The sequence below is a fragment of the Telopea speciosissima genome, chromosome 4, assembly GCF_018873765.1.
Source record: "Telopea speciosissima isolate NSW1024214 ecotype Mountain lineage chromosome 4, Tspe_v1, whole genome shotgun sequence".
NCBI classification, from domain to species: domain Eukaryota; kingdom Viridiplantae; phylum Streptophyta; class Magnoliopsida; order Proteales; family Proteaceae; genus Telopea; species Telopea speciosissima.
This window is the reverse complement of record NC_057919.1, coordinates 24,669,825-24,680,863: the sequence shown is the minus strand read 5'-3', so window position 1 is coordinate 24,680,863 and position 11,039 is coordinate 24,669,825. Positions and strand designations below refer to the sequence as shown.

General features: G+C 38.4%; 1 protein-coding gene across 1 annotated transcript; it reads left to right on the top strand.

Annotated features, from left to right (window-relative positions):
- The first annotated feature begins 9,127 nt into the window (after window positions 1-9,127).
- LOC122659860 (suppressor protein SRP40-like) lies at window positions 9,128-10,084 on the top strand. The gene is made up of 2 exons (XM_043855007.1): window positions 9,128-9,535; window positions 9,673-10,084. Exons 1-2 carry the CDS (start codon window positions 9,210-9,212, stop codon window positions 9,950-9,952), a joined length of 606 nt encoding a protein of 201 aa, XP_043710942.1. The 5' UTR covers window positions 9,128-9,209; the 3' UTR covers window positions 9,953-10,084.
- Window positions 10,085-11,039: the final 955 nt, after the last annotated feature.

Sequence of the window (11,039 nt, the reverse complement as noted above, 5' to 3'; positions counted from 1 at the left end):
CTTTGATCTACCCTTGATTGCAGCTCAATTCTCTGAATTCTTCCAACAGATTTACTCTACCACCAACCTCTTGGATCCAAACTTTGTCAATAGTCTCTTTTCCCCTTGCATCTTCCCTTCTCAAGCTGCCCACCTGATCTCCCTACCATCGGAGGACAAAATTAGGAATGGTGTTTTCAGCTTGGGGGCCTTCAAATCCCTAGGTGTCGATGGTTTCCCTGCCTTCTTCTACCAACACCACTAGGATTTGGTAAAAAAGGATGTATGTAAACTGGTTCATGACTTCTTCAGTTCGAAATTCCTTCCACCTGGAGTCAACCACACTCTTTTAACTTTGATCCCAAAAAAGACTAATGCTTGTTATGTAGGGGAATTCAGGCCCATTAGCCTTTGCAATGTATCTTACAAGATCATTGTGAAAATTCTGGCACTGCATCTTAAACCACTTCTTAGCTCTTTTATCTCTCCCCGCCAATCTGCTTTTGTGCAAGGTAGACAAATTAGTGATAACATCATCATTGCCCATGAAATCTTTCACTACCTGAAGCGGAAAAAGGAAGGAAAAACGGGATTTATTGCCCTAAAGCTTGAAATGTCCAAGGCTTATGATCCAATTGAATGGAACTTTATTAAAGCTATCTTTGGGTTCTTGGGTTTTCCAACTGAATGGGAAGATATGATCACATCACTCTTTTCCTGCACTTTCTCTGTAAAAGTCCGGGACAGTTGCTTCAACCAGTTTGAACCAACCAGAGGATTGCACCAGGGTTGCCCCCTAAGCCCTTTTCTGTTTATCACTGCCATGGAGTGTTTCTCAAGACTAATCCAGACTTACAGAGATCTTAATATGTTTCGGAGAATTAAAATTGCTAGAGGTGCTCCAGAAATTACTCATCTATTCTTTGCTGACGACACTTTACTATTTTGCCGGGCAAATCAAGAAGACACCTCCACCCTCCAATCCATTATCTTACAATTTGAAGATCTGTCTGGACAACAGATTAACCTAGCCAAAAGCAACATCTATTTTAGCAACAATGTCCCAACCAACATGAGGAACTCTATAAAGAACTACCTTGGAATTCCTGAGATGGATCCCACTGCCAAGTATTTGGGAACCCCCCCTCCTTCCCCCTGTGTTTAAAATTAGATGCTTCTCTGATGTTATTTCCAAAGTTCAAGGTAAGCTGAATGGTTGACATAGTCACCTACTATCTCAAGCTAGTAGGACCGTCCTGATAAAATCGCTGCTTAACTCTATCCCAACCTACTTGATGTCATGCTTCCCTTTCCCCCAAACTATCTGCACTAAACTTGATTCCATTAATGCCCACTTCTGGAAAGGCAAAAAGGCAGGTCAAAAAGGAATATCACTCATCTCTTGGGAAAAAATTTGCACGCCAAAAAGTTCTGCTGGATTAGGAATCCGTACCTCACAAGTACACAATAAAGCTCTTTTGATGAAATTGGGTTGGAATCTGATAACTAATCAACATTCACTTTGGTCAAAGGTTTTGAAGGCCAAATATTTTTCCCACTCTTCCCTCCTTGATTCAACCACGGTATGAAGAACAAAACAATGTTCTTGGGTATGGAAGGGTATTTGCTCTATCATGCAGGACTTGAGAAGTACTATATGCTGGAAAATTGGTGATGGCAAACAAGCTTCCATTTGGACGTCCTCTTGGATCCCCACCTTACCACAACATCAACCCCCACCGTCACTAATACACTACCTTCCCTACTCCAAGGTCAATGATCTAATGATAGATCAAACTTGGAACATACCTCTCATTTCATCGATTTTCTCGTACCCAGTTGCAAAGGCTATTTTGCAAATCCCTCTCCCAGCACACCCACACCCTGATTTCCTTATATCACCCCCTCCATAAAATTGAAAAGTTCACAACTAAGATGGCTACATCTTATCTCAATCCAAGAGGTAGAGGTCCAAGTCTGAATTGGAAATCAATTTGGACTCTAAAGCTACACCCTAAATTTAAATTGTTTACTTGGAAAGTTCTTCAGAATGGTTTACCTACCAAAACCAGACTACAGGGGTTTATCCATACTGATGCAATTTGCCCTTTTTGCAATCAAAAGGATGAAACCACATGGCATATTTTACTATCGTGTGAAGTCTCAAAAAGAATTTGGGCTACAGGTTCACTTGGTTTTGCGAACCAAGTCTTTATAGTACCAAGATCTCCCCCAATTGTTCAATACCATATGCACAACACAGGGTTTAACAAAGTTGCAGAAACATATAATTCTACAGGTTGCTTGTATCACAAGATATTTCATCTGGCAAGCTAGGAATCAAATCCTCTTCCAATGCACAAAACTGGACCCACTTGGAATCATCAAAGCAATTCAAAGATGGGAGAAGGATTTAAACATATTCTACACACCAAAAGATGAGGGTATCATCACAGAAGATCCAGAACCACCACCAATATTAGATCACTATCTGCAGCTACCAACCACCGACAAGCTCGTCATCATCACTGATGGAAGTTTTGATACAAATACTTCTATTGGAGGAGGGGGAGCAACACTCTTTCATAATCATAATTTGATAACAGTAATTATGGACTTTGGTTGTACAGGTACAACATTAGAAGTAGACATCAAAGGACTCCAACAAGGCATCAAAAGTGCACTATCACTGGGAAGCGGAAGCATAGAAATTTGGACAGACTCTTTAGAATTGGTTCACTGGCTAGAGAACCAAAGAGACTACCCATGGCCATGGAAACTTTTTTCTCTCCTTTTTGACATCAAAACAGACTTAATTCTTTTTGAGAATATTGTAATTATAAAAAAAAACTAGGCATGATATCCATATTGCAAATCAGCTAGCCCAATCAGCACGTAGAAACTGCCATCAGGGTGATGTAACAGATGATATCTATCTTTACATTTAAATAAAATTATTCCTCTTTTACGCAAAAAAAAAAAAAAGGGGGGGGGGGGATCGGATTCGGCTCGGATAGTGTTATATCCGAATCCGCATCCACATCCGATTAGCATTCGGATGGATTCGTTTAGTATTAAACAGATACAGACACGGATATGGATCGGATATTCTATCCGTTTACATGTAAATATAGCTTTTCGGATAGCTATAGCCTATCCGTATCCGCATCTGTTTAGCTTTCAGAAGGATTCGGATAGTGCTAAATGGATACGAACACGATCACAGAAACGGATTTCGGCTATTCATTTACACCCCTAATCAAGACCATCTCTATATCTTTAAGTTTTGACCCTCTCCCTTTCTATCGGTCGATCTCTCTCTCTCTCTCTCTCTCTCATCCCTCGTTATTTTTTATTCTATCAAATTTGATGGACTTCAACACTCTGAAGAGTTGCAAAACAAAGAGGCTGTAAAAGGTTTGATGGATTTCTAGACTCTTTCAATGCTAGAATTTGCAGATTTTACTTGTTTGGAAATGATTGTAACAACAGAACCAGATAATTGATTTGAAGAAGAAATAACACTATCTAGTCGTTTGCGGTCCTGTGCCTAGACACAGGGCCACTTGAAATGACTGCCACACACCCATGGAAAGGCAGAACACTACCTGATCGTGTGCGGCCTTTGTACCCAGACACACGACCACTCGAAATGAGGGTGCCATGATTTTTTTTGTGCGACCCTTTATTTGGGCGTAGGAGCCACACATTGCATGGCATTCTCTTTCCCTTGATTTGATTATGGTTTATATTAATTATATAAATGTTCTCTTTATAAAAAGGAGGTTACATTGTTTTTTTTAAAACAATAGTGTGCCTCTTTTCTTTCTTTTTTTTTTATCCTTTGGTAAAACAATACTTTAATTTGCCGTTTAGGGCTGAGATAACAAAGATCATTTTCCATAAAAACGAAAGACCTATCCTTCTAAACAATATTTAGATTAGAGAAGTAATTTAGAGAAGAATGAATGTCTCACAAAAAGGTAAAGATTTTTCATGGCCAATTAAAAATGTCTTTTGTAAGCCATCCAACCAAATCCTCCAGACCTCCAAGTTCAAGATATTCAAGCGACTCTCTAAGTCTTTTGGTTACTCTTAAACCTAATAGAAGTCTTTTTATTTCTGCCTCCTGAGCTGTCCCCGGTATGGTATGGTATGGTATGGTATGATATGGTCGTAAAAGCATAGTTTCAAAAAATCCAAATCGCATCGGTCCGAATCGGCACTGACCAATCCAACCGATTCCAGCTGATTCAAATCGATGGGTAAGTTTTGAAACCCTGCTAATAAGTAATCCCTCTCGTTTTGTCAATACTTATAAAGTTGATGAAGAGTTGAACTCTCTCTCTCTTTCTAGCCATCGTTACTGAAATATTTGCTTAGATCACTTATATTTTTCTGTCTTTTTCCTATTTCTTTTGATTGCGAAGGAGGAACGTGGAAGCCTAATATTGCCGGCAAAAACAGAATCTATCGTTACACACTAGGAAACCGATAACCAAGTCGGTTCTGAAATTGGAAATCAAATCCGAATCTGCTCGGTTCGATTTGGTTACGATTCCAATTCGATTCTATAATACGGTTCTACTGGGCTTATTGATATTAGATGGCGGCTGGAGTCAAGGAGAACAGATGAAGAAGAATAAGGCACGTAGACAGACGGAGAGAGAAAGCTGAGAATGCTAGAGAATACAGAACGTACCTTCGTAGTGATTTGAGTACAATTTTGCACTTCGTAGCACAGCATAGCAGAACGGGGCGATCGAATTGGGTAGAAGTTGGAGTCTTGGACTGTTGAAGGAGTGACCGAGTGAGACAAAACAACTTTGTAACACACGTTCTCACCTCTCACTTTGACCCTACCAGCGCAGAATTGTAAAAGTAAAATTGTTAAAGACTTTTAAGTACAAGTAAAAGTGTAAAATCGTAAAATAATAAAAGAAAAATATGAAAGTCATATATGGTTTTGGATTTAAGTGAGTTATTCGATTCGATTTTGGTTCAAGTCGATGGTTTTTTAACTAAAATCATATCCGAATCGAATCGAATTAAATACTCATATATTATAATCGAAACCAAATTGAATTTATTCGGTTCGATTAATTTGGTTCATTTCGGGTTCGGTATTCGATTCCGATTTGGTTTTGACATCCTTAGCCCTTAGGGAGTGTCCGGTGAGCATCCAACAGTGCTGGACTACTGGGTGCGCAGGGATGTGTGCCTGCGGGGGCCCAGGAGATGGAGAAGGGTGGGGTAGGGAGGATGACCACAAGGAGAGAGGTGATGGGGCACTCGGTTAAGGGGAGAGGACACCTTGATGGAAGGGCAATCCAAGAATTTTTCAGGGGAGGAGTGATGGAACTTTGCTTTTATGAGGGAATCAAAAAAGAAGTTGAGAGTAGGGGACTTTGAGTAAATATAGGGTGAGTGCATTGGACTAATAGTAATTGTCCCTAAAAAGAATTTTTTTTCTTTTTTAATAGAAAAACTTCCTTTTAGGTTGGATGGAAACTGCATCTAGACATATAAGTGCACAAAATTACTGTCCCACCCTTGTGAAATAAAAAATCCTTTTCATGTTGACACTTCTTTGCACTCTCATTGGTACCTGCATTGGTGCAGGGGCCATAGTGCCACACAGCCTGGCAACAATCTTTTGCCTTTTTATTTTTTGTTTGCACTCTTATCTTAACTATGTGGACCCCATATAGATTATATCCTTTCCACATCACCATTGGTGCCGTGGGAGATTCCCTCATACTGATACTGTGGGAACTCTCTCCCAGGAATGTTATTAGGGATTTATTCACATAAACACCATTACCCTTTCCTCCAAAGAATAAGAAAGGACAAAAAAAAAAAAAAAAAAACCAAATATATGATGTGGCCAATACGTGGAAATGTCTTAATCCATAAATAAAATCTCCCAAAAACATGCTAAAAGCTTTTTTTTTGAGGGGTAAACCTTATTGTATGTAAATAAGGGTGTTAAACAGTCTGGTTTCGGTTAAACAGTTCGATTTTGTTTGGTTTTGACTGCTTGAGGGTAGAAATCGTAATCAGATTGTTTAACTAAACGGTCTCATAATCAAAACCTAGACCGTTTGATAAACGATTTTTTAACGTTTCATTTAAATGGTTCTATACGGTTTTTTACACGTTTTCGATTAGACAGTGAAACCATTTACTGAGTCTAATTTACATTGGTTACCTGTTGCATTTTTTAATAGAAAATGGACTTTCTATTAATCTTTCCAATCAGAAATTCCACCCAATGCATCTCTTTTAATCTCCCTATTTTTTCTTATCCAAAAAAAAAAAATATCTCCCTATTTCCTGATAGCTTTGTTAAAATCCACAACTTTCCTAGAACCTACAATATTTATACATTAGAACACCTGAGATAAAATTTATGGTTTTAATTTCAGGACAGAAAAAAAAATAAATTGAATCTTAAAACTTAGTTTAGAGATTAACTAAGATAATAGCAGAAAACGAAGTTGTTTGAAAGAACATCCACCGGATCTCTATAAATTGGGGGCAAGAAGAAGATAAAAATTAAGAATGGTTGGATCCACATTGATATCGGCAGCTGCAGCTTCCATGGCGCCTTTAACAGCTCTACTGATGACAGAACCAAATGTAAAGACCACACCAACGTTCACAATTGGGGGCCTTTGGCAGTGCATATAACCATTAAGGAAGATGCATAGAAAAATTAAGAATGAAATAAGAACAACGGAAGCCATGGTTAGAACTTCAAAATATAGAGCCCAGAAACACCTAACAATACGAATCAATAACTCCCTTGAAACTAAGGTTTTTAAACGGTTAGAAGGTTTGGTTATAATCGGTTTTAATTAGATTATATGGTTTGAAACCGTTGGATTAATCGATTTAAACCGAACCTAACCGATTAAATAAACGATGTCATTTCTAAAATTATAACCGGACCATTTAACTAAACGGTCTGCCGATTTTGATTTAAACAGTTCGATTCGATTTCGATAAACGGTTTCGGTTTGGTTTTGACATCCTGATAGGTCATAACCAACCAGGACCAATCGTCTCGTAACACGTGGATAAAGAAGCTCAGCTACGGCTCGGCAGTATATTGATCGGGTTGGCAATCCGCATCGGGACGGCCCTGATTAACCCAAGTTAACGATAACCCACCTTAATTGACCCCGGTTAGTTAAGAGTCACATAGTTCGCATGACCCTAGAATCACACGTTCAGCATGACCCTAAGTCATACACGTGTCAGTTAAGGGTCTTGCCACTAAGGATCACATGAAACCGAAGTTACTGTCTATAAACAGGTAGAGCTTGAGTACCGTTTAGCAACTCAAAGCTATAAATAGCCATGCCAGGCTTAGGTATGGGCATTTCACTTTTACTTAGTTTAAACTCTCTAGCTTAAGAATTATCTGTTGTAAGCTCTGACTTAAGCATCGAAGTGCACTAACCGGCTTAGGCTGGCACTTCTTTGTTTTTCTTGTGGTTTTACCTATACAGGTTGGTTCGAGGACGACCCGACCAGGTGAACCGTTGTGCGAATCGGAATTTGTCACAACACACCCTTATTTGTAAGCCAGAGCGAACGAGAGAGTTTTTGAGGGGGGCATTGGATAAGTAAGAACCACCAATCCAAAGCTCACTGTTAAGATGTGGTAGCAGGTTGGTTCGAGGACGACCCGACCAGGTGAACCGTTGTGCGAGTCGGAATTTGTCACAACACACCCTTATTTGTAAGCCAGAGCGAGCGAGAGAGTTTTTGAGGGGGGCATTGGATAAGTAAGAACCACCAATCCAAAGCTCACTGTTAAGATGTGGTAGAGATTTAAGAGAGAGAGAGAGAGAGAGAGTGGGGGGCATTGGATAAGAAAGAACCTTCAATCCAAAGCTGAAGAAGACTATTAAGCTGGTGGAGGTTTAAGTGCCCATCAAATTCAAACATAGTGAGATGTACCCTCGTCAACCTTCTTATCCATCTTTTCCCCAAAGTGCCGACATAACTATTTATAGAATAGAAACAAAGAACCTCTCAAAAGTCAAAAGCTCCTTGTGGGGTCTGCGTCTACCTCTTTCAAATGATTTGGATAATATCATGATTCTTGTTTTCTTTAAACCCTGGATAATACTTGCAAAATTTGATTGGTTTTATTTCTACTCTACCTGCCAGCATTTAGGGGGAAAAGGTCCAACATTCTGTTCTTTATTTAGCAAGTAAGTGTTCCTTGACCATATGAACTTGGAACATTTTCACATTTAGCAAAAGAAAATGGAAAAAAGAGGAACACTCTTTTCGAATGTTTCCTTCTTGTTAAACAAGGTCAACAGTAAGGGCATGATTTATGGACCAACAAATTCCCCTAGCCTTTGCCTCTGAAATTGTTCAAAGTTTTACTAAATTTTGACTAGTAGATGAAAATTATCCCCTTTTGACACAAAAAGATTTCCATGGATTCTATAATATATATATAAGTTGTGTTTGGTATGTGTTTCTTGGAATAGATACTGATTCTATAGCGTATTTTGAAACATGATTCTTTTTTATTTATTTAAAAAAAAAAAAAAAAAAAAACTTTAAAATATATTCTAAAACGAGAATCTACAGTGAGAATGCATACCAAACACAACCTTAATCTATTTTAAGTTTGACATGGAATTTTGTTACCTAATTAGTTAGGAGGTTAAGATCATCAGATTGTGCTGATATTTGGTTGGTTAAGAGGTTAAGCTAATCCAATTAATGGGGCCTACAATTTCAGATATTTTGGATTTGTTTATCTTATAAGAACCAGTCTCTGTTTTCTGGGTTTCAAAAAATTTAAATTACCTAAAACAAAAGAAAAAAGTCCAGGTTTGAATGAGTTTTTGTTTTACAAGTGCTCATAATAAATAAAGGAGGGGTTGTTGGTGGGGTGTTGAGTGTGAAGGCAAAAGTGATGACTCAGGATATGGATGGGTTCAAAGCTTCAGACCTAATCCTCTTAATTTGTCCCCTGCTACATTAAAATGTAAAATACAGATCTGAAACAAACATTATAAAATCTCTTTTAAGGATTAACCAGTGTTCCTTCCTTCACCTATGGTGAAAAGATTCCTAATTTAACCATGTGATTGGAGTCATATATATATATATGTCTCCTCTTTGTGACCAAGAAAACTCTAAAGGAAAACTCCAATTCAGTTTCTAGTCATATTGTTTCTTTTCCTGAACATTTGATGATCTTAATGGATGATGGCACAAAGCGAAGTCTTGGAGATTCCTTCTCCAAACCAGTTGGTTCTTTTGCTGCCAATGCTGTGCAAGTTGATCAGTGGTTAGTCATGGAGGTTGAAGAAGATGTTTGCTATTCTGGTTCTGCAACATCCTCCTTTGAAGCAGCAGATTCAACAACAACTTCATCAATTACATCTTCGTCTTCGTCGTTGTCGGACTCAACAGAGGATGCCTCCTCTTCGACAACGTATTCATCTTCACCACCACAACCTTCTAATAATGAACCCTTGTTTGAATTATCAGATCTCATGGATCAGCTCCCCATCAAGTAAGTAATCTGAGTTTTATTCTTCTAGTCTATTCTATTGGCATGTCATTACTGATTCACACATCTTGAAGCATCCACTTTCTTTTTGCCATTTTTAAGTTTGGTTTGACTAAGTGTTTGATTTTATGCATTTGCAGAAGAGGGCTTTCTAAGCATTATCAAGGGAAGTCCCAGTCTTTCACATCTCTATCTAGTGTAAGGTGCTTAGATGATTTGGCAAAAAGAGAGGCTCCCTGCAGAAAGAAAATGAAGACATGTAAGAGCTATGGAGGTGGGTTAGATACACGGAAGTCATGTACTCCTCCTAAGGCTGTCATATCAAAGAAACCTTCAAGGGGTTCTGCTTCTTCACTAGCAGGTAAGATAGGTAGCTTCATGGGTAGTTGTAGGCCTCCACTTCCTGTACAAAGGAATTAATATATTTAAATCTCATGGGCAGTTTTAATTATGTTTCCCACCTACAAGCCAATATAAACAAAACGTTTAAATAGAGAATTGGTTTAATTAGCCAAAAAGATGATGTTCATTAGTCAGACCACCTAGAAGATCAGCAAGAAAGAGTGATCAAAACCATACATTGTTGCATTACATATATGAATATGAGTTAATAATTTGTCTTACTGTTAAACTTTGGAAATCTCCAAGAAAGAAATACCAAAATTTTGGAGATTAATAGTTACTAATTCCTAGACTTAGTGTAAACTCCTCAACCACTGACCATTTCAGCCATCCAAATGCTCTTCAATTTGCAGCAGTGTTCTAAAAATTGGGACCGGATCAGAATCGACTGAGGCCTATCCCAATTCTCTTGAATTCAGATCGGACGATCCCTGTACAGAAACTAGGGTTAAGGCTTATTATGACCAATTCTGAATCATCCGGGACTGATCCAGATCTCAATTCTGGGGTTTTAATCCTTTGGTTGTAGACAAAGTCACAAACCCATCTGTCAAACATCAAAGCTTCTCATTTCATTCCTCCGGAAAATGAACAAAGTCACTCTAACCTTCTTTTTCTTTAATTAATTTAAGAGGTCAGTGATGCTGAAGAGTGCTGCAGCCACTACAAGAAGTTCTCATCTAAATCAGACTTTTGAGCAAATTCAACCAATGACAAAAGGGGGAGTTGCAATTTCATCATAATAGTGATCAGGCCATGGTTTCATATGCATAAAGGTTGTTCTGCGTGCAGCATGAGGGGAACCGAGTACCCTAATTTTAAATGGAAGAGGGAGCAAGTTGCATGGATCCACTCTTTTAAAGAAAAATCCAGTGATAAAGTAACCACTTCATTTTGTGTAAAATCTTGCAGCAATGGTCCTTTCAGATATAGCCAAGGCCATTCTCTTGCATCAACCTTGCATCAACCAAATATGCAAGCTATGGTTAAAGGGCACTAGAGCAAGAAAACAGAACAATCAAATGGAGATTTTTTTTTAAAAAAAATAAAAAATTAAAGGCAATGAAATGGGTAAAAGAGAATCAAAAGAGACAAGGAGGAAATC